The 24,368-nt window shown below is 34.7% G+C and overlaps 1 protein-coding gene across 6 annotated transcripts; it reads left to right on the top strand.

The window, feature by feature from the left end:
• The first annotated feature begins 918 nt into the window (after positions 1 to 918).
• ABCC13 (multidrug resistance-associated protein 11) lies at positions 919 to 23,535 on the top strand. Of its 6 annotated transcripts, XM_021966163.2 has the most exons (36): positions 925 to 1,087; positions 1,427 to 1,467; positions 1,559 to 1,646; positions 2,985 to 3,140; positions 3,256 to 3,387; positions 3,855 to 3,955; positions 4,405 to 4,468; positions 5,791 to 6,039; positions 6,664 to 6,733; positions 7,763 to 7,823; positions 8,029 to 8,116; positions 9,006 to 9,124; positions 10,450 to 10,547; positions 11,041 to 11,107; positions 11,796 to 11,913; positions 12,034 to 12,150; positions 12,251 to 12,331; positions 12,427 to 12,681; positions 13,534 to 13,635; positions 13,723 to 13,790; positions 14,944 to 15,075; positions 15,189 to 15,336; positions 15,661 to 15,950; positions 16,208 to 16,364; positions 17,233 to 17,408; positions 17,492 to 17,603; positions 17,708 to 17,761; positions 18,933 to 19,055; positions 20,062 to 20,160; positions 20,709 to 20,801; positions 20,947 to 21,057; positions 21,127 to 21,288; positions 21,372 to 21,559; positions 21,729 to 21,918; positions 22,565 to 22,732; positions 23,114 to 23,535. In XM_021966163.2, the coding sequence occupies exons 1-36, from the start codon at positions 1,046 to 1,048 to the stop codon at positions 23,192 to 23,194; spliced, it is 4,401 nt and encodes a 1,466-aa protein (XP_021821855.2). In that variant the 5' UTR covers positions 925 to 1,045; the 3' UTR covers positions 23,195 to 23,535. The 6 variants fall into 6 exon arrangements, 5 of the variants coding, with proteins under 5 accessions (XP_088106357.1, XP_021821856.2, XP_021821855.2 ...); XM_021966164.2 differs by lacking the exons at positions 22,565 to 22,732; positions 23,114 to 23,535 and adding an exon at positions 22,078 to 22,341 and having other exon boundaries at positions 922 to 1,087; XM_088250231.1 differs by lacking the exons at positions 21,729 to 21,918; positions 22,565 to 22,732; positions 23,114 to 23,535 and having other exon boundaries at positions 920 to 1,087; positions 21,394 to 21,553.
• Positions 23,536 to 24,368: the final 833 nt, after the last annotated feature.

Genomic DNA, 24,368 nt, shown 5'->3' with positions numbered 1-24,368 from the left:
TAATGAGTGCAGAAATGTGTCTGCTCTTAATTTGAAAACTCAAAAGATACTATATGAAGTCACAGTACTAAATTCTTTGTTAGTCCAATGTTGAAAACAACTGTATAATAAACCAGCAAATGTTTCCATTACACATGAGTCTGAGAAAGAAATTGGCGCGAAGAATGATTTGAGAAAACCATTGTGTTTTTACAGCCAATCTGACAAGTTTAAGGGAGACAAGGGTATAGTTAGTGCTTAATGATGGTTAAAACTAGTTAATCTCATTAATTGACCCTCACTTATGACTCTACAATAAATAATGTGTTCGACTCTTCCTCGCCAATATAGATTTGGGGAATGCTAGCAACTTCTCTCTTAAAACAATGTTATTAATGCATTACATAAACTAAGTTTTGTTTGTCAAGTTTATTCCAATTAAACGGAGATAAATACCACTAGAACTCTTTCAATTTCTTACATCACAATAACTCAGTCGAACTTCACATCTAGGCTTGACCCAAAATTCAAATCTCAAGTCACAAGCATCAAAACCAAACAATCGAGTTAAGAGCAATGCTATTCAGAGTCGTCTAAACTAAGTGTGATTTCTTTGAACCCAAAAAAAAAAAAAAAACTGTGTGTGATTTGAGACTAATTATATTCTCATTCTTATTATTAATTCGCATCTCAATTTCAATTTCCCTTTTCATTCTAATTCATTTCTTTGAATCTCGATTTTCATCCCATTATATTTTATTTATATTTCGGTCCACGTTCGCATTCCTATTTTATTGATTTTTTGGTCGACGACATTCACATTGTTATGTTATTTATTTATTGGTCGACATTCTCGTCCCATCCCCAGTCCACGTGACATCGAATATACTCACTTGTTTTTTTAACTCTTTTTTATTTTTCGGGTTTCGCTTTTGTGTTTGCTTTTTTTGTTCTCTTTCTTTTGGGCCCAGGAAAATTGCCCACTCGCTAGAATGTAACAGTCTGCAGCTTTGTGCCTTGAAGAAACCGGTCACTTTTCTCTGCAAAGGAAACGAAGCATCAGAAAATGGACGATTTCATGAACCTGATTTGCCCTAATTCTCCATCCGTACGCTCTCTCTGTTCATTTCTATTTTTATGTTCTTCTACTTTCTTCCGCTCATCTTCTTTAAATTTAGTCAGCATAATTTCGTGTTTTGTTTTGTTTTGTTTTTTTAAAAAAATTTCTCTCATATGCTGTGTTTGGAAGCTAAGAAATATGTTTTGGAGTAGAAAGGAAAAGAAGTGAACTCAGTTTGGTGTCAAGAACCTGCACCTATGTGCTTTATTGAGTCAAGGAAACTGATGGCTCAATTGGTTTTCTGAATTCATACAGAATAATATAATTTCATTCTTACAGTAATGAATTTAACTGATTTTCATTGTAAATTGCTGCCATCTTTTTCAGGTATGGGATGGGAGCAGACTTTCCAAGTGTTTCGGAAACATATATCCTTTGGAGTTTGGTGCTTTGAATTTATGTTTCATAAGATGAACCTGTTATTTCAATTATTAACTGCTTCTCCTTAACAGTCCCTACTGTTTTAGGTTTTGGTGCAAATGCAGTGACTATTGTTATGATTGCTTTACTTGGAATAAATCAACGGACTGGCAAAAGAAGTCGAAGGGTGGGTTTTATTTATGTTGTTCTTGGTTGTTGAAAATGCAGGAGTATATTACTTGCATTGCTATAATTACACTCTCCCGAAGCATTCTTTTTCTGTTTCTCAGAAAATGTAGAAAAAATGAAAGAAAATAAGGAAAGCCAATTACAATAAGACTCTCTGAACCATAGCATGCCACTGCCTGAGTTTAAGGTTTATGATGTTAACTTTTCTTGGAACTGTTTCACATGCAAACATATACGTAAATGCACACTTGACAAAGATAGTGAAATGGGCACATTTCATTTTCTCATTGTGAAAAGTCATTTCATTACTAAACTTAATCTCTAGTGTTGTTTCTTTTTATTTTCGTAATTTTCTTTTAACGTTTCTTTTGAAACTGAAGCTTACATGCTCTATGTTTTAGTTTATAATAAATTCCTTTTTGAAGACTCCCAACTCTTCTTCTGGAAGGCAGATTCATTGCTTAAACAGTCGGATGTTGAGTTATCTCAATATACTTGAAAATTTTAGTATTAAATGATTACACCCCTCCCCCCCCCCCCCCCCCCCCCCCCCCCTCTCTCTCTCTCTCTCTTTCGCACACGCTCTTGTTCACTTCTGTGTCTGAATGTGTGTTAGGTGATTCTACTTCTTTAAACTGTATGCCTTATCTAGTTTTACAACTTTATGAAACTTTTAAATAGATGACATGATTTCTATTTTGAAATTAAACAGTGCATGTGGCTTGAAGCTCCACTTTCTACCTAGTTTAAGCCTATTATCACTTAAGATTGATCTGATTTAAAAGTTTCATGTATTTCACTAAACCTCGGTAAGTGCTTATGAGCCATGACCTTGGTCATGAAAAAACCTTCAAGTCCTCAATACCATGTGATGATCCTTAACTTTTTATTACACTTCATAACATGAAATGAACTAGTAGTCTAAAATCTCACCTTGATATTTACATCCTTAATCTTTATTATACTCCTATTCCTCGTTATAGAAACAATATCAAGTTCTATTGGACCTGCCAATTTATTAATTTTTTATAAGAAATTTCTTGTTAAATTAGACATGTTACCCATACTGAGCAGACTAGTCTATGAGCTTAAATATAATTTGGATGGAAGCCTCTAGATATTTTACATCTTTTACATGTATTCTGTTTTTAGTTGGTGTTTCCTAGGTTCGCTTGACAAATGTCCTCCTTCTAGTGTATATTCTTTTTTTTTTTTCTTCTAAAAATTCTCATTTATAACAAAAGGAGAATTCTAGAGTTGTGAGACAAGGACTCTACATTATAATTTCCCTTGAAGATTTTTACATAATACTGATGGCTTCACAATTATTCCTCAGATGAATTTTCTGGAAAAGTTTTTCTTTGTCATTCTTCCTGCCATTGGAGCATGTATATCCTTTGTGGACATTGCTTTACTATTGAAGAAAGCACATCATGGCGTCTTTATTGCACATCATGAATGGTTTTTCAGATTTTCTCAGTTTGCATCATGGGTAAGGTATTTCCTCCCCCCTCCCTTTTTTTCCTTTTTATTGCAGTGACATGTTAACAGCATGTTATGATTTTTTCAGAATTTTCACTGAGTCATGTTTTGAAAAAAAATTGTAGACTCTTATCATACTCTTCTCAAAGTGTTTCAATGGTTGCTACATTTTTTGCAACCGGATCTTGTGTTTCTGGTGGATTGTAAAACTGCTTTTGGGAATACTTCATTTGCTCACAGCATATCCCTCATTCCAGGTACATTCCGATTTAGAAGCTTTTTATTGCCATTTTGTTGTTCAGTGTAGTTTTCATCTTGTTAAAATTCCAGTCCATGATGAAGACGAGATTATATATATAAAAGGCCAGTAAACTCTTTGAAAGAAGAGATTATATAAAGGATGTTGTCTGGTAAGGTGGACATTTTCTTTTTGAAATTGGTTAGCTTTGGTAATAAGACGTACCCAACTTGCCCAGCTTTTGACGGGTTAAGATTAGATAGATAAAATTTGTTGTTGAATGAACTCCATATTTTATGGCACTTATGTTTAATTATCAATCAGCTTCTCATAAAGTTCCAAAGAAATAAATAGTGGTTATAATAGTTCTTTGGGGCATCTAGTCTCAACTCTATGAGGTTGATTTAAATACTTGGGTTCTAGAAATGGTGTCTGATTATTTTGCTTTTAAAATGGAATTAATAATTTAGAAGTTCTTTCTGACAGGTCTTGTTATGCGTTAAAGAGATCTGTACTGTTTCATTAGACATCATCTTTGGCATATCAATAAACATTATCAGAATAAAGCAGGCATCATACAAGAGAAGGTGCCAGCTACTTAATTCTTTTCTTTTAATTTTTTTCTTTCTGATCATAGTTACAAAGGAAACATTGTGTGCAATTTGTACTGTAAATTGGGATACTGGTTGAATTACACCCATGATACAAACTTTGAATATGACCACAGACGTAGCCTAATGATTGTGAGTTCAACCTGATGGAGTAGGTTGGTGAAATTCATAAAATGATGAAATACTATACTCTATAAAAAAAATAACTCATCAATGCAATGAAGAGTATGAACTAGAGAGTATTGGAAAGTAAAAGTTGCAAGTTTCCTTTCATTGGGGTGTTTTCAACTCTCTCTCTCTCTCTCTCTCTCTCTCTCTCTCTCTCTCTGTAATCTCTTCTTGTATAGACTTGATCCCTTCACAGCCTAATCCTAATCCTTTATTTCAGATACTTTAACTGTCCTGCTTGCTTGGTTAAATTGCAGTTCTCTGGAAGATTCACTTCTTTCTGCTAACACAGATGTTGAGGAAGGCTGCCTTAATGAATCTGTAAGTTGTGTACAGTCATGCTACTTTTTCTTAGCTATTACACTTAATGGTGTGATATTAACCTCTTTAATATATATTTTTTATTATTTTTATTGTTTGATAAATTTTGCTCTCAAGGGTAACACCTAACAACTAACAAGTAGCTTGTAATTAAATACTGGTAACGATACATCTTTTCTGGAAACACTATATATATAAATTTTTTTTTCACACATAACATTGTTGTTTTAACCATTCATTCTTTTATTAAAGAATGTTCTCTTCCTCCATCTTAGATTTTTTATGGTTCAGTCGAGTTAAATTCTGTAACCTTTATTGCGGTAGTATAGATAACTTTATGCAAATATTTTTACCATTACAAGTATTCTTTATCAAAGTATTACTGAATAAATGCCTACGCCAATAAGATTCAGACATCAAATTTATTTTATTATTATGATTTTGGGTGTGTATAATTTGGGTGTCTTGGTCAGAATCTTTTAGAGATATTCCTTTTGGTGTAATTCATTGTGATTGGGGAGAGTTTTAATTTTAATGTAATATGCGTTCTTTGCTTGAGGATGTTTTTCTGGATATCATGGATTTTCTCATCCATCCTACTTCTACATTTCTTCCATTTGTATTAATAATGTTTGTGTTATAAATTTTTTTAATTAAATTTGGATATTTGATCTTTCCCTTTGCCTTCCTACGTTATTTTCAAGTTCCACTTTACATTGTAGTAAGTATAAATATAGATGCGGACATGCTCCAATCATTAATTCCTAATGGTTTTTCTTGATGAATGGTTACATCTATGATTTAGTATCGTGCAAGAAAATTATGAATGAAAGGTGAACAGAATAGAAAACCATAAACCAAATCAAACATAATGTTCCATCCACATATCATATTGGCCACTACAGTTTTTGCATCACATATAGCAATCATCATTGAGCATATCATTTAATATGATAGTCCAAGAATGTGCTTTCTCATATTCTTTTGTTTATGATTTTGCGGTTTTCTAGTTCACAATTGTATGAAGAACACACCATTTAAAACCTTTGTTAAATAAGTGAGAGATGTATCATGTCCATTTGTTCTCACCAGACCAGAGAATAGCTGTAACTACATTACATTCAGCTCATAACTCCCACACAATCAAGATGAATTAAACTGAAGGGTTTGATGCTGCTTATTTCCTTAGATAGCTGTTTCAGTTTTAAAGGTTGTAACCATTGAGAACGAGATGCCTCCTCCTCTATGTTTTTTGTTAGTAGTCTTGATTTTTAAGTTGCAACTATTAAGCTTATACTTACAATGTTTATTGATTGTCTAAGGGAGACACTCAGAGCTATTTCGATCTTATGACATTCGGATCTATCACTTCTGTGATGAATCATGGTGTCACAAAGCAACTTGATTTTGAAGATTTGCTTCAGCTTCCTATTGATATGGATCCCTGTTCGTGTCATGATACATTGCTTAGCTGTTGGCAATCCCAACAGAGCAGTTGCCCTGATCCCTCCCTGTTTAGGGCAATCTGTTGTGCATATGGATGGCCATACATTCGTCTGGGCTTGTTGAAGGTACTTATTTCTGCTAATGGATTTTCCTCCTATTTTCTTTGAAGTATAATAAAATGCAAAGGGGATGAATTTTAAACAAATTTCTGGTTAATTAATGTGCTGCTGCTTTTTGTTGGTCATAAATTTTTCTTTAGTGTGATATAGAAAAAAGTAGCATGTTAAAACAAAATAAACTGAAAAGAACACTAGTATTTTGCAGAAATTGTTTTACTTTCAGATATTCTATTCTTTGTAACTGTGTCCTTAGCAGTTTGTTACTTGTAGAATCGGTTTCTTACATATTTCTGCTCTATAATTAAAGTCAGCATATAATGTCTCCACTTATATTATAGAGTTACTGGAAATTGATGCTTATGTTTACAGAAGTGAAATAGAAGAATTGCATTGTAGAAGCATATTGGGTAGCCATTATGAACAGTAAAAGCATTGTGGTTGTGCGCAATGCATGCTTTATAAATTTATTTAGTCCATATACGTTGGATAGTCAGATATTTAAACAATGATATACTTTTCTAGACACTTGGTATTTAGGCAAGTCATGGTACAAATTTCATAACAATGAATAATTAAAAAAATGGACTCCAAATTGGAAAAAAGATCATGGTAACATTTCAATTTTTCTAGGTACTCAATGATTGTGTTGGTTTTGCGGCACCATTGCTTCTCAATAAACTGATTCGCTTCCTTCAACAAGGTTTGCAGAATTTGATGGGTTCCTTTTCATTGATTGTTATATGGAAAAATATTTATAGTATTATTGATGCTATCACTTTGTTTTCTGAAAAATACTTTGTAGGGTGTAGTGGACTTTCACAGTAATGTGTGACTTATTTTGATGTGGCATCTAGATCAACCGACTACTTTATCCAAATCACGAGTCTGTATAAAATCACGTTTATTTTAAATTGGGGTGCCGTAATGACTTTCATATTAGTTGTGTTGTCTCATTAGTTTCTATTCGGCTGCCTGTACTGGAGTTGTGTTTGAATATAAGTATATATATATGTGTGTGTGTGTGTGTGTTTGTGTATATTTTGTAAATACAATTGTATAGCTCAGGATATTATGAAACAGGTGTTTTCTACAAAGAAGGTCATAGGAGCTCTTGTTTATCTTTAGTACTAGTTCTGATTCTATATGACTAGGAGGTAGAGCAAGAGTTGCTATCGTTGTAACTTGTGTGCTAGTAGGGTCCAGAGCACTTACATCTATGTACTAAAGTTTAAAAATTGAAAGCATGGATTCTAACATGCCATTCTGTGAAAATTTCAGGGTACTAAAATGAAACTAACCCAATAATAGTGGGAGCTCTAGGGAGAGAGAAGGTTTGGATTCAGAAAAAAAGGAAAGGCGAAAGCTGTAGCGAGCGCCTCCATCCAATTTGTCATTTGATGACCTTTCTGTATTTTTTATTGTTGACGAGAAACAGTATTCTTTTAAAGAGCTTTAAAATTGAAATACAAAACTTAGTGAATCTGATAAAAGAATACAAAACAATATTTCATTTGATGACCTTTCTGCCATTGGATATCTTATACAATGGACGAGCTCTTCTCGATTTTGACATTCAATTGAGCTCCAGTTCATGGGATTTTTTTTAAAACTACATATGGCGGCCTTATTGTTCCCTTGATTGTTGCTCACTAAGGGCTTCCTTGTGAAAGTTTAATTGAATTTGGACATATACTGTTGAAATCTCTCACTATTCTATTTCTTTTATCAGGTTTAGAGAGTTGGGATGGTTATGTTCTTGCAATATCCTTGGGCCTTGTATCTATCTTTAAGTAAGAATTCTGATTCTTGAACTCTATTGTCCTTGTATTTATGATGTGTTTTCCATAGCTGCATACCTCATTTATCCAAAGGAACCTTTTTTGTGTGGTCCTTTTCTTTTATATAATATATTTTTTAATTTTGCAAATCGGTATTTATTTTGCAGTACATGTCAAAAACAGTAAAATTTGTTGAATAAATTTCCCAATTTTGTAGGTCGTTTTTGGATACACAATATAGTTTTCATCTTTCTAGACTGAAGCTAAAGCTACGATCTAGTATCATCACTGTTATCTATCAGAAGGTATATATTTTCTATTTCCATTTCATTAAAGTGTTTGGACATGAAATTTAGTACCTGAGTGAAAATGAAATAATTGTGGACAGTCCCTTAACATTGTAATTTGTAACATATGATTTGAGAGAAACATATTGTCTTTTACTTTATCTTTCTTGAGATGACCTTGAGGACATTGCTATGTAGGATTTGTTTGTGATTTCTACGAAATGCTACATTTCTCAAAATTCTCAACTTTTTCCATGGTGTGCCTGCTGACTTTTGCAGTTATGAGTAATCGAAAATATGAAAAGAGTTTCTGTTTAATTTTTAAAATTTTATCTTCTGGTCTGGGTTGGCTTGATAAAGAAAAATTAAATGAAGGTGAAAAATCAACTAAAAGATAGGTTCATTGCTGTTACCAACAATGATTGCCATTTACAAGAAAACAGTCAAGGAAAGTAATGAACAGAAAATGCCCCTTCAAGATGGAGACAACAGTGCTGATGAAAGAAGAGGCTATAACAGGCCAGTATAGAAGCTCTATGCCATTTTGGTTCATGCAGATATTCTGGAAAGAAAAATGATTCATTGCATTGTCTAGCTTGCCCTTTCAAGTAGTAATATATTTCTGTCTGTCAACTGACATTTATAATTATGCTTTGGATTGTAAATTTCTTGCATGCGTGCTGATTGATTACTTTGAAATGAGCTCCTCCTACATTGATACTGTATCATGGTATTGATTTCTGTATTATGGGAAAGGATTGTTGGAACTTGCAATTAAATATTCAGCTGGCAAACTCGATGTGCGTGCTTCTGTGGGATTTTCTTTTTTCCTCTGTTTTCTACTGATAGGCCATTGGTCTACTTTAAAAGAACTCCCATTGCTTTATCTTAAGTTTGCTCTTGCCAGTGCCTATATATCAATCTAGCAGAGCGATCAAAATTTACTGAGGGGGAAATCCAGACATTCATGGCAATAGATTCTGATCGTACTGTCAACTTGTGTAACAGTTTCCATGATATGTGGAGGTAACGTTTCGTTTTACACCACACCCATATTTTTTCCTTTGTGGAGTTACTAATGTTAAATTGAGTGTAAAAATCATTCATAACCTAAGGCCCCTTTTTTCTATTTTGTTGCTTCTAAGGTATAACTAATTTAAGAAATAATTGTTTTATTGTTTAGTACACTTTTTATTTGTTGTTTACTGTAGAATTTTTTTGTCATATTCTCATCTGATAAAGTTGGAGGTTCCACGAATTGAAGATACCACTTTCGTTAAAATAAATAGCTTTCTCCATTCTAAAGAATTCGATCACATTAATTGACACTTCCATTAGTGAGATCAGTGTCAATGAAATCTAATGGAGTATTAAACGAGTCCTCTTGTCAACTAGAAGGAACAAGATTTACAGACTGGTTAGGGAGGTGATTTGATATACTAAGGCATGCTAATTCAACCATACATGGGCTTTGGTACCGTGCTACAAACAAAGATGAGAATTGGTGGTGGCGGTTAGTTAGGGAGGCAAGGGCTAATTAGGTTATTCCTTAGTCACCTTTCAAACTTTCTTTATGAAAAGTACGGCCTTTTGGTGGTGGAAGGAAGGCAAGAATTTTGTCAAATTGCGCTGTGTTATCTGTCTCTTGGGTAATTTGGTTGGAGAGAAATAGAAGAATTTTTTTAAACTACATATTGAGGAGAGTTCTCGGGATAAATAAAGTCAGGTTTTGGGCTTCCTTATGGTCTTCTCTCTCTCTCTCTCTCTCTCTCTCTCTCTCTCTCTCTCCAGCCTTTAGGGGTCTTTCATTTCTGTAAATTTTATTTCATTGGGGAGCAGTTTTAGGATAGTTTTTAGAATTGTATTAAAAGAATGTAAAAAGGTATATTTGGGATCTAGTTTTGAGGGTTGCATCATTTTTTGGTGGACCTCTGGTTCACTAAGTTTTGTAATTTGACTTTAAGCTCTTTACTAAAATATTGTTTCGCATAGAAAAAGTATGTTTCATGGGCTCTGGCTCCATGTTTCATCGATCCTCATATGATTCCTTCTTTTATGTGTGTTCTTATCAGTTTCATATTTTTACCCTATCAATGTTTCTTTGGATCCCATTCATTATGTTTTTGTTCTATTTATGATGATAATTCTCATTTCTGTAAATCATAAGGTTGGATAATTAATTTCATTTTTAATTCTTTGTTAGCATGGGTCATGCCATTAAATGTTCTTTTTGAGATCAGAAAACTAGCTCATTATGTTCTCACCACTCTTGCACACAATGAGCGTATCCATGCCTTTATCTTAGGAGTGTGGTTTTCTGATCAACCCTATTTGTTTAATGAATGTTTCAGCTTACCCTTTCAAATTGGGGTGGCTCTGTTCCTTCTGTATACACAAGTCAAATTTGCATTTGTTGCTGGGATTGCAATTACCATCTCCCTGATACCAGGTACCTCTCAATATCCTAATTCTTACACAGCATTTGGGAAAAGCGGAGCAGCCTTGTTCTTATTTTATTTTATGCAATTATATTTATTGTAAGATGTGAAGATGATGCAAAACATTTATGACATCTATTGAAAGTCAAAGATTTTGTTCGATCAAATAGTAATTAACGGGCGGCAATACTAAAAGTTACTTAGAAGTGTGTAAAGAGTTGGTTGCATGGATGACTTTGGGCGTGACTTGGAACTGTATTCGAATTCGGGTATATTTGGGTATAGGTTTGTAATCTCCATCGTTTAGTGGGTTTAGGATGACTATTTTTGGAATGCCAATAAGAGCTCCCATATTTGTTTTGGTACCGTCATTGGTAAATTAGAGATGGAATTTTTCTAGGTTCATTTATGCACCCACTTATATATTCATAAGGTATATCATAAAGTAATTGATAAAATATGCTTTCAATATATATCTGAATGAAACTCTTTTTCTCCTTATAGTGAATAAATGGATATCTACATTGATTGCAAGTGCTACAGTGAAAATGATGAAGCAGAAAGATGAGAGGTATATGTACGTTTTATCTCATTATATTGTGCAGTATTTAAGTTTGCTTCGAACATAGTGATTGTAGTTTGTTGTATATCAAGCCTAACAGAAGGCACATACATACTAACACTCCCTGTCATGTCGAGTATTGAAATTGCTTGTCATGAAATTGAACAAAATATTCACCAACTTTTTCATCTTGGAATTCTTGAATTTTGAAAGACTCTTCCACATCTGTTTGAAATAGCTCCATTGAGTGCCAACAGGCCACACCCGGACCCTACAAAATATTAGAAGTAATCCAATTAATAACTTAAAACAGAGCCAACAGGCCATGTATTGCTCGAAAATTCAAGTATAGGGTATTCTACTGTGGGAATTTAGGAGATACCAAGAATGACTATAGTTTCAGTTATATGTTTATTTAAATCTAAAAATTATTTTCTGTCATGAGATGACGGATTTCTCGGTTTAAAATCATTACTGTAGCCATGTGACTCTTATTTTTGTCCGGCACAGCAATTTTTTTATTATTATTTATTTCATGTCTATTTACTGGTGGTGTATTTCTCCATGCTAATGATTTATTTTGGAGATCGGTATTTTAACAGTAGTAGTAAGTGCTATATTAAGACGAAAAAAGAAAACTGCAGAGTAGTATTATGTTTTCGCAATATTTATATTCAGTAACTGTGCTTCTCGGCAGGATAAGAAGGACAGGAGAACTGTTGACATATATCCGCACTTTGAAGATGCATGGGTGGGAGCTTCTGTTTTCTAGCTGGTTGATGGAGACAAGATCATTAGAAGTTATGCACTTAACTGTATGACTACTTTTATTCTTGGCATACCCAAGAGCAATCAATTGTTTAGATATCTTTACTTTTCTTCCAGTTCTCCCTTTAGCTGCATAGAATAATGTTTGATTTATCTACATTGATTAGACACGGAAATACTTGGATGCGTGGTGTGTATTTTTTTGGGCCACAACACCAACTCTTTTTTCCCTGTTCACATTTGGACTTTTCACATTGATGGGACATCAACTTGATGCTGCAACGGTAACCACTGTTCCCTGAGCATAATGATTTTAATTCAATATTGTTCAGGCAATGAAGCAATTTCCAAGAAAAACTTACCTCTCTAAAACCCCAAATGCAGGTCTTCACTTGTCTTGCTCTGTTTAATACTTTGATATCTCCCCTAAATTCATTTCCATGGGTCATTAATGGATTAATTGATGTAAGTTTTCCTTGTTACGTGGGTTTGAAGTATAGCCTTTTCATACTTTTCTAATTATTGATTGAAATACATGTACTCTCCTTACTCTATCCCAGGCCGTCATATCTATCAAGCGGTTGAGCAGGTTTCTATCTTGCTCTCAGCACAAATCAAAACTGGAAACAACAGCTGGTTCATCTTCACCATATTTCTCAACTGACAAATCTGAAATTTTCCATGAAGATAAGGCTGTTGTATTTGATGATTCATGTTGTGCTTGGTCAAGCAGCGATGAAAAAGACTTAGATTTGGTGCTTAAACATGTAACTCTAGGCATTCCAAAGGGTTCCTTCGTTGCAGTGATTGGAGAGGTCAGTTATGTGAGAAAAGATTAAAATATGCTCATTATCATTTCATATCTGATACCTTTTAAGTGCAATTTTGGATGCAGAACCGAGTTTCTTAGCTTATTTGTTAGATTTTTTATGAATGGGAAATAGTTTCACAAAAGTTCCCTATTTTGAGCAAGACATGATTATTTCTAATGCTGTTCAGATTTTCTTCCCATCATTTGTTAGATGTTATCAAAGCAAAACAATTTAACATTGTGGTTCTACAAACAGAGTAGACATCCACGAAGGCTGTGTAATCAAATCTGAGAGTAATCATAAGTGACTCTTGATAGTTCATGTAAAATAGGGTCTGAATCATGCTTAAGAGACAGGGACAATGATGAACTATAGGTATTGTGTATATGTCAATTCTCAAATTGTAGTTTCATCAGAGTTCAGGGATCTAAAATCCTCTTTTATTTTGCTCAATTGGAAGGCTGCAATAGGATAGCTTGGTTGTTGTACTTTTGTTATTCTGTTGTAATCCGTTGTACTCTTGTTCACTCTTTTTACGTACTTTTCATTGCCTTTTAATTAAATTTGTTTCCTCTCAAAATAAAAATAAAAGAGAAGATTGCAATCTCTAATGGACTTAAATATTACTGTTAGGCGATGTGGGACTCTGTAGTGCATGAAATTGGGGCTTTGGTGAAGCCAATAAAATTCCATGTAAAGTTTTTCAAGAATGTTATTATAAGAAAAAGTTTTGTAACTAGATATATCAGATTTGGTTTACTACAAGAATATGTGATATAGTTCTTTTTCGTGATGGGGGAATTAATTTGACATCTGCTGCATTCACCATTCAGTGTGTTTGTTGAATTCTCTCAGGTTGGTTCAGGTAAATCATCCTTGTTGAATTCAATTTTGGGGGAAATGCGACTTGTCCATGGATCAGTATATTTGTGTGGTTCTATAGCATATGTACCACAGGTTTGTGATTAGTTTAGTGTGGTTGCTATAGCTACACTCTTATGAAATAGAATTTATCAACCTGTCCTTTGCTTTTTGAAATGTTAGGTCCCCTGGATTCAATCTGGAACAATACGTGACAACATACTGTTTGGAAAGCATTATGATCCCAAAAGGTGTGGTCCTTTTCCAATGATGTAGTCTGATATAATATTAATTTTTCAATTTTGTGTTTTACCGTGAACGTGCTAGTTTCATAGGAAACACATCCTGCTCCTCTTTCTGAAATGAAGGGGGCCAGTTACAAAGAGATCATATATTGCATGTCAGGACTGCCTGAGCTGCTCTAATTGAAGGGGCCCGTTTCTGGATAGTTTAGAATTGAGAACAGGACTGACCCTGAGTTTTTTGGGCCCTAGGGCCACAACAAACAATGGGGTTCTTTTGTACATATCCACGGTCTCTCACAAGAATTATTTTCCCTAATGGTTAGAAGACATTACATATATAATATATAATAAGCTTAAGGCAGCCCTGGTTTAGTTTAATGCTTGCAAAATAAATACACACAGCTCATGGGTTTTACAGTAGATGCCTTTGATTGGATGGTGGATAGCACCCGAAGTCCAGCCAACTATTATGATGAGTTTGAACTTAGAAAGTAACCACTTGAATTTAAACCCTGAAGAGTATGTAGTGCCTATCCATGAGTACTGACAGGGCAGTCAGGTGGAGGGTTCTGAAGAACCTCATCTTTTCAGACACATGCACATATGTACATAGTCAGCTTCAGTTGAGGGATCCCTTAAATAGGATTATTTAAGAGACACGTTGTGGGCCCCACTCTGCATTGTAGTTCAATATTTCAAACCTTATTTAAAGGAAAAACTATATCTTAGTGCCCATAAAATAATGTAGCATATCCAGGCTTATGGCATGTATCATGATATGAAATTAGTTTAAGAAGTATATTTGAAATTCAATTTTTCAAATGACCCAATGTAACTAGAGTAATTCCAAAAGTTTGAGTTTGTTTGTATGATATCTCTTTACATATTATACGTTTTTGGCCTCTCTCTAAAAGAAAAGGGGCCCCTGTACGTATGCAATTTTTTGGGGTCTTTGTATTTTTTTTTACCATACATATAGATTAAATTTTTTCAGCCCTCTGATGTGGGGCATAAAGAGGTCACCCACTGTGTCCTTACTTTGGGCCGACCCTGGTTATGAACGAGTTTTCTCCAGTTTTTGTGCAAGTGGATCCTTTTCTTATCTTGGAGTGGAATGTTCTCCCCAATTTCTTATTGTGATTTTCCTTTTTGTTGGTAGATACTCGGATACTTTAGAGGCAAGTGCTCTAGACCTTGATATTTCATTAATGGTTGGAGGTGACATGGCTTACATTGGAGAAAAAGGAATCAACTTGTCAGGTGGACAGAGAGCTAGAATTGCTTTGGCAAGGTTACATCTTCTCTCTATACCCACCATGGCTAGCTATGAATGGGCCTCAATTCTTTCTTCTATTTTCTTGCCTTGAATCTGATCAAATTTGTTGTAACTTTGTGCAATTGCAGGGCTATGTATAATGGCTCGGATATGTTTATTCTTGATGATGTCCTAAGTGCAGTTGATGCACAAGTTGCTCGGTGTATTTTGTATAACGCCATTTTGGGTCCGCTTATGAAACAACAGACTCGCGTACTTTGTACCCACAATGTTCAGGTTATACATGTTTCCCCAGAGTTTTTTTAAATTTATTATTTTGACTTAAACAGAACTCAGTTGATCACCAGAACAACATTTTCTATGAATTTGTTTGGAATTTCTTACATTGAATGGATTTTGATGCATGATTGCTTGTCATCATACAATTTTTTCGTATTATTAAAATATATTTTGTTTCAGTTGACGAAGTTGTTATCATCGTAGTCGCAAAATTTTCTGGTTTATGAGAAACTATAAAGCACTTCAAGTCATAGAAAACTGTTCCACATATAATTCCAATCACCAGTTCTTTTGCAAATGATTCCATCTGTTACTGCACAGGCAATATCTTCTGCCGATACAATTGTTGTTATGGACAAAGGACATGTCAAGTGGGTAGGAAGATCGGCTGATTGGCCCGTTTCTTCATATTCAACATTCTCTCCACTGAATGAAATTGATATATGTTTAAACAATGAAAGCCAAGAATGCAGTGCAGTCGAAGATATTCATGTTGAAAGCCAACAAAATCTCGTGCTAGAAAAAGATACCGTGGCTGCTTCAGATAGAACACAAGAGATCATTGAAGTTGAGGCACGAAAAGAGGGCAGAGTGGAACTTACCATCTACAAGTGAGTATCACATTCCGCTGCATTGAAAACCGATATCAATTTTGTTCTGTTGATTTATTTTGCTAACTACTTTAATATATCGTTTCTCTTCAAAAAAAAAATAAAAATTTGCTGACTTCATAGTTCATATCTTTTACAGGAAAGTTTATGATTTAACATTTCACGGCATGCAAGAGACAAGAATTTTGTATTGGCTGTGGATATAGTTGGGGTTTCCATTATCTATTCTGTGGGATTAATATTAATTATGATTGCAGGAATTATGCCACATTTTCTGGTTGGTTCATTTCAGTTGTAATATGCCTGTCAGCAATCCTAATGCAAGCTTCTCGTAATGGGAATGATCTGTGGCTCTCAAATTGGGTTGATGCAACAAGAAGCAGTCGGAAAGAATATTCCACATCCTTTTATCTGGTAAACAACTTCCACAGTTTTCCAAATTATGGCATGATTTTTCGTTTTAAAATAAACTTTGATGAATTAAAAGGTTACCAAGAGTCCTGATTCTCTCAAATAGTAGAAGCCTTCAGAAAGGCCAAAAATTGTAAATTTTTTCAAGTGGTTTACAGTATGCTAGCTCCAAATTATGCATTCAAATTTGATAATCAGATCGTCAAAATATGAAGACTTAAATGTGAATATGTTATAAATAGATAGTTCTTCATACTCTCTCTTTGCTTATTTTTGAGTTCTGATAGTTGGAATAAAATTACATTATGATTATGATTCCAGGAAGATTTGGTTTGAATCAGGGCTGTGATCCGGTTTTCGGATTTGGTTGTAGGGTTGTAAGTTGTACCCTATCATAAACCTTACAGCCGTATTCAGAATAGGAAACAACGTTATGATATACAACCAAATTAGGAAACAACAAAATATGGAGCACCCCCTTAAACAAGGGATTCCAAGAATTGGAATCCTAATTATTTACTATTCTGTCCCTATTTTCTAACACTAATTTTAGTGGAATATTGAAGAAATCCCTTGCATGGTTAAAATATAAGAAGGGAAAAGTTGTCCATTCGTGTTTTTTTTTGGGGGTTATAAATTTGGTTTGAACTTTGAAGTGATCTATCTATACTGTGTACTGCAATCGATAAACATACCAGCTTATGAATCTTTTACTCTTGTTGCTGAAATTATGAATTTAGCTTATAGACAGCTCATATTGTAACTAAGAAGGTCAGTGATATTTTATTTTTTCCAAAAAAAAAGAAAGAAAAGGAAATGCCCTTAATTTTTTATTAAGACGTTTGTTTCTGTTTTTGTTGGATTAGTGCAGGTTATACTCTGCATCTTTTGCATTGTAAATTCAATTCTTACATTAGTGAGGGCTTTCTCATTTGCATTTGGTGGCTTACAAGCTGCTGTTAAGGTGCATGATACACTGCTGAAAAGGCTCATCAATGCACCAGTGCAATTCTTTGATCAGACACCTGGCGGAAGAATACTAAACAGGTTATTATAAGATTCCTTCCCAATATCTTCCTGATTTTATTAGCTATAATTTGTTAAATTCTATGTATTTGTTTTGCCTGTAGGTTTTCTTCAGATCTATATACAATTGATGATTCTCTCCCCTTCATTCTTAACATTCTGCTAGCCAATTTTGTTGGCCTGCTAGGAATTGCAATAGTTTTGTCATACGTACAGGTATCCAAAGGTTTAACTTTTGTGGGGCATTTTTCTGGAATTCCAGACTTTTGGCCATCCTCATTCGTTGAAATGTTGTTCTAAAGGTTTATGCTTGTCTCTAGGTCCTCTTCTTGCTTTTGCTATTGCCATTCTGGTATATCTACAGCAAACTTCAGGTATTCTTCATGCCCTTTTTTTCATTTTTTTTTGGTCTAAGCCAAGTTCAGATTGTGAATGTTTAATTAATATACGAAACTTGCGACCGGGCGCATGGAAAGTTTTATTATACTTTCCTTGTTTTTTTCATAAAATAGGTTGGGAAATCGAGTTATGGAAAATGCAATGTTCTAAGAGCACTTCCAGCAGTGAACCCTTTGCCATGGCAAGGGGGGAGCTAGGGCAGCTACTATTCACATGAATAGTGGCTGCCCTTGCCAAAGGTTGTGGTGTTTCCACCAATTGCCATGGCAACAACTATTCACATGAGATATGAGGAGAGAAATTTGTATAGATTTTTTGTGTGGGAAGTGAAAACTATGACTAAGTATTTATTTTTAAAAAAAATCTGAAATTTTTTGTATTTTTTAAAGATTTTTTTTAAATTTTTGTTGTTGCTGACGTCAGCAAACTCAGGCTTGAACTAAGGCTCATCTTGCCTGAGGGCTGGCCTGGTTTCGTGGGCCCCAGCAGCTGCCCCCCCCAAGCCCTTGCTGCTGGAAACGTTTTTGGGCCTAAACCCCCCCCAGCCCTTGTTGCTGGAACTGCTCTAAGAGACTAGGGCAATTTAAAATAGTGACACAAAATTGTTAATTCTACATAGAGTTCAATAGATTTCCCCCTTTTTATAGGGTAAGCCGGTTCTTTTTTCATATGAAATTTTACTTGTAATATTACCTTTTTTCCCTGTCTAACAAATGATGTAAAATATTTCCATGTTTTGGATCATTTTCTAGCATATGTTAACAAAGGAATTTAGGACTGAATATCTTGTTTTCATGAAAATGATTAGTGTGATTTTTAAACAAAGCAAGTGGAGGACTCGTGATACTTCAAAGTTCAAACACCATTGGAACCTAGAATTTTAAAGAAATACGGGACAAAGCCTTTATATTACATTGAAACTGCCACGTGTTAGACCTGCACAACTCTTCAGGGATAGTGTACACCAAACATGGGAGGAGATTGTTAGAATACAACATAATTTGGGATCACATCAAAACAGAATGTGATTCAATCCTAAGAATGTGGCAGATGACATCTTTCAACTTTATGGTCTATCCATTGCTTAGAAAATTTATTTTTATATAGAAAAAATAAGAATAATCTGATTGTTGAAGAATTATACAGTTCTTCTACAGATCAACATCTCGGGAATTGCGAAGGCTGGACAGTGTTTCTCGATCTCCCATCTATACATCCTTCACAGAGACACTTGATGGCTCATCAACTATTCGAGCATTCAAGTCTGAGGTACATATTTTGTAAAAGATTGACTGCCAAGTGACGACGACCATTATTTATATGATGATATCATGGGGAAGAATGTATAATTGCTTCAAAGGTCCTTGATACTCATGGATACATATGCATGAACAAAGGTGCACCACGACATTCGTAAATGAGTTGTATGTGCAGTAAAAATTAGTATACAGCCTCAAAATTTTCAAAATGTATGACAATATCTGCTTCCTCTTTTTTCTGCAGTTAATAGTGGTATGTTGGTCCTCAAATTGTGAAATGAAGTTTAGAAAGTACTGCTAATTTTAAATGTTCCATTCCCCTTTTAAAGCAAGTGTATATTGGGAATACTTATGTTCTGTAGTAGCATCACTTTTCCCAGTTGCACCAGTCACATTAAATAATTTGTGAAAGATGTTATTAGAGGATTGCTCTCATTTATCCAGTCGGTAAAAAACAAAAGAACATTCATAATTTCATATAACAAATGAATCTGTTTGGATCATAGGATGAAGCAAAAAATGAGCATGGTTATAAATTTTGAAATTCTTTAGAGACATGGTAAAACCTAAAATTTTATAGGATAGTTCAGGAAAAAAAACATTGAGACAGCTCATAATGGGCTTAGTGGAAGTGGTATGAGGTGCATGAGATTTAAGTATTATTGTGTTCTGATTTCTTGGATTCATAGCGTAGCATCCTTTATTTGAGACTTTTATTAGGACAATTACAATCAGGATCACTCCAACCAGAAGAAATGAAGCCCAACTAAACAAGAAACATAGCTTAGTATCATTGAAATTATAGTTACCCATCAGGATGATAAAGTTTATTCTAGTGCTTTAGTAAAAATAGCTTGAGTGAAATAGTACATATCTGCTTTTTTCTTTTTATTGGTACTATTGTTTGTACAAGATTGCTTGTTTGTTGCGTTTATTCTTACTGGTCTTGATGATGATTTTTGCTTATAGTAAAATTGATAGACATATTGCAACCAATCAATTCCGGTTGTGGACAGGACCTCTTTTTCGCCAGATTCACTGAGCAGGTCAAAATGTATCAACAAACTTCTTACACAGAGTTAACAGCAAGCTTGTGGCTTTCCCTGCGTCTTCAGGTATATCTCAGTATTTAACAACCACCCTTTTTAGTCAATTTTAGTTACTAGTACACATTTATACTCTGGAGCTTTGTTCATCATAAGAACAAAATAATCTGAAGCAAATGGGGTACAAGTTAGTAGTGAAGTGAACTTTCTAAGCATGATTTCTTCTTAACAGTAAGACTATATGCTTGGATTTTAAGGCTTTAAATTGTATGGCTAGAAGGAGGGAACGTAAGTTTTATAGTTTAGGAGAAAAAAGTATAACCTGTTAGAATATAAAATACTTGTAAGCCCACATCCTGACAGCTTAATATTTTGCAAATTGCAGTTAATCCCACAAGTTTTTATCATGGTTATCAGAACTGGCAATCCTAAGTTCAAATCCTTGCAATTGAAGCCTTTTAGTATAAGTTGAGTTTTGTCGGTTGGGATCTAGATCTAGTAGTAGAGCTACATGTAAGGCAGAGTGTTTTAGAATATAAATAACTGCTAGAAGTTATGGCAAACCAGAAAAGTTTTTCATGGCCTTCTCTGACGTTCTGGCAGTGATCTTCTTTCAGTTGTTAGCAGCATTTATCATCTCATTTGTTGCTGTCATGGCTGTTATTGGATCTCATGGCAGTTTACCAATCAATTTCAGTACCCCAGGGTTGGTAAGTTCTGTAGAACTTCATCTATCTTCAACCTATTACAATAAAATTTCATTTTTTGAGATTTGAGTCAAAGTTGAAGTCTTTTATCCATTTCCATGTGTTGTCAAATTAAAGATAGAGTTAAAGGATGTGCATTCTTATACAGGTAGGATTGGCTCTGTCTTATGCAGCTCCAGTTGTGTCTTTACTGGGAAGCTTTTTGACAAGTTTCACTGAAACGGAGAAGGAAATGGTTTCTGTTGAAAGAGCTCTTGAGGTACAAAGATGGATCTTTGTCTGATATAGATTGCTACAAATTACTTATGTCTGATTTTACACTTCACAGTATATGGACGTTCCACAAGAAGAACTGCATGGATCCCAACCCTTACATCCCAGTTGGCCCTATCAAGGACAGATTGAATTCCAGAATGTAACCTTGAGATACAAGCCGTCTTTACCAGCTGCACTCCGTGATATTAGTTTTACTATTGAGGGAGGGATGCAGGTTGGTACATACTCAGCCTGATGTTAAAGGTTAGAACTTATGTGATAATGCTCATTTATTGTTTCCCCTTGATTGTTAATTAGGTCGGATTTATTGGAAGGACAGGAGCTGGAAAGTCTAGTGTCTTGAATGCCCTTTTCCGCCTCACACCAATCTGTAAAGGATGCATTCTCGTGGATAGCATAAACATAGCTAGTGCTCCTATCAGAGATCTTCGTGGACATTTCTCTGTTGTTCCTCAGACTCCTTTTTTATTTGAAGGATCATTAAGGTACTCTATTAAGTCCTCGTAGTTGTGGTATATTTTCTTTAAGGTATATTCTTTTGATGTTAACTTTTTAGATCTCATACTTTCTATTACCCCTGTAACCTTTAATATTGGTCAGATGACCTCTTTTAATTAATAAGTCGATTTTCATGCATTTCTTCCAAATTTCTAGGGACAATCTAGATCCATTCCTGCTGAGTGATGACTTTAAAATTTGGAAGGCTTTAGAGAGATGCCATGTCAAAGAGGAAGTAGAAGCAGCAGGAGGGCTAGATATTCACCTGAAGGAATCAGGGATGTCATTTTCTGTTGGGCAACGACAGCTTCTTTGCCTTGCACGCGCACTTCTGAAGTCTTCAAAGGTACAGTGATAAATACTTCAGGGACAGCACAATGAAATAACCATATGCCGAAATTGCAATATTTGTGAAATATGAACTTCTGCAAGTTTCTTGATTATTCAATTTTATAAAAATTTCCAAGGATCCGTTTAACATCACTTGTTAAACATCACTCAACAGAGCATCAGCATCACTCAACAGAACGTGCCAGTTGTGTTTGCAACCATTTCAATCTGGTTAAAGTGATTGCTTTGGATGAATTACTGGATTTCAGCGATATTGACCTTTTATGCCACTTTTTTCAAGTTTTCCGCCTTCTTGTCAAACTCAAATTCTGTTCGTTTCTTTTTCTTTTTCTATCAAATTCTTTGGTAATATGTACCTCTATTTATGTCTATATGTCTCTCCTGTTATTTCTGAGAAATTGAATGGATTATGCTTCCAGTACAATTTCAAAATTCTATATGATCTATTTAATCAATTTACAATTAATGAAGAAAAAACAAGAAATAGATGGAAAAGTAAGCATTTCCACCTTGAAGTTAAAATTAAGTGTACATATGTATGGCTGTTCTTTACAGGCATGTGTTGCATTGCATGGATCATTTGGGGAAGGGGTGTTTTACTTTATTAACATATAAAGACTGATCATATTGAAAACCTTCAGGTCCTGTGTTTGGATGAATGCACGGCTAATGTTGATACGCAAACAGCATCGATAATACAAAAAACTATATCTAGTGAATGCAGAGGGATGACAGTTATCACAATTGCTCACCGTATTTCCACTGTCTTAAATATGGACAGTGTCTTGGTCCTTGACCATGGTATCCTGGTATGTCATATGCTTTCCCGTGTATCTACCTGTGTGTTTTCCTGTGTTCCTTATATCTTTTTTGTTACTATTTGATGTCTATGATTTGCATCCAGAAATAACGTTTGTTTGTAAGAAAAGTGAAGACATCTTTAAAACGTTAGATTATATTGGTTGCAAAGGCCAATATCACAGCACCTATAAAGATTAAATATATCTTCAACAGAATAAATCGGCTGCCATCTGCCTTCCAGATTGCTGATTAAATGTCAACCTCATTCTCATTACATTACTAGAGTGTCATCTACAGTTGCAGTACTGACTGAGTGGCTAAAATGTTTCCTTGCCTTCTGAAATCACCGACTTGAAAAACCGTTTATCTTGTTCTCTGCACCTATGTAGGTTGAACAAGGAAATCCGCAGGCTCTCCTAGAAAATGAGTCCTCCAGATTTTCAAGTTTTGCTAAAGCTTCTACAATGTGATTTCCGAACAAGCATTGCTGTGCTCATCGCTGACTTCTCGCAATCTGCAAGTTTTATGTAAGACCAAAAGCCTAAGTTGGCAATACTGAAGGTCACTGTTAAATATAAGCTATATGGCCAAGTAGTGTTTAACATGCGATGAATGAATCTCTAATTGACCTTAACTGGTCGGCTGCTTGGGAAATGGAAGACCGAAAGCCACCCATTAATAATTATGTTAAAATCCATGGACTTTCCTTCATAGAGGTCTAGAAGAAGCATGAAGTTCTCCTGGTAATAACATCTACAGTGGTATAAAAATTTCCATGGTCATCTGAGTTATTCATATTGAATGCTTTCAACTGCATAGGAACCAAGGATCCTGAGCTGATGTGGATCATACCAGGGAATTGTTATTTGGGTGAACTATCAGTTGGCCAAATGTGAGACCGCTGATAAAATTATCTTACAAACAGAGCTTTTTCATTAAAAAAAAGAAGGTAGAAATGAAGTAGAAAACTGCTGAAGGTGCATTTTAGCTATATTTTTAAGCACTTCTTTACAGAAAAACTTGTATATCGCGGGGATGTAATTGTTTTGCTATACCAACTAATCACATTTTGCAATGTGTGATAACTTTTTGACATGACGGAACGTGATTGGTTGGGGATAGTAAAACAGTGCTATCCTCGTGACATACAAGCTCTTCCCCCTTTCTTTATGGTCTGGCTTTCCGACAAAATAACTGATTGAAGCGGGTGTGGCAAGACTTCACCTTCCTCTAAACAATTGAAGATCTATTGAGGGTATCAACAAATGAAAACGTCTAACATTATAACATAAGAGTCCAAAAGCAAAGAAGCAGAAAGAGAAAGAAGAGGTTCTTTTGTTGGCGATTAAATATAATTGAGGACCATATTTTTATAGTATTGTAGCCACATCACACCTCTAAAACTAAGTCCACTGACTAAAGCATCAGAATCAAAGGCCTAATTACCATTTGTAATTAAATTATAAGATTGCGTTGATGCACCTTTAAAAACCTTTTAACCCATCGTTAACGTGCCATTGCAGTATAATTCAATCTTTGGTCCCCACTGACACGGGGAAGAAAATGTCTCAAAACCTTTGAAAGGACCAACTTTAAAAAAGTTACGTGAGAATAATAAAACAGAATTAAAAAAAAAAAAAAAAA

The sequence above is a fragment of the Prunus avium genome, chromosome 3, assembly GCF_965620075.1.
Source record: "Prunus avium chromosome 3, drPruAviu1.hap1.1, whole genome shotgun sequence".
In the NCBI taxonomy this organism is placed as follows: domain Eukaryota; kingdom Viridiplantae; phylum Streptophyta; class Magnoliopsida; order Rosales; family Rosaceae; genus Prunus; species Prunus avium.
Note: the sequence above shows the minus strand (reverse complement) of the source record. Positions and strands in the feature narration are given on the sequence as shown.

Coding starts and splice junctions, on each gene's coding strand:
- ABCC13 (XM_021966163.2), top strand. CDS start 1,046: ATGGACGATTTCATGAACCTGATTTGCCCTAATTCTCCATCC. Junction 9,125..10,449: donor AGTTTCCATGATATGTGGAG/GTAACGTTTCGT, acceptor TGAATGTTTCAG/CTTACCCTTTCAAATTGGGG. Junction 15,076..15,188: donor GCTAGAATTGCTTTGGCAAG/GTTACATCTTCT, acceptor GTGCAATTGCAG/GGCTATGTATAATGGCTCGG.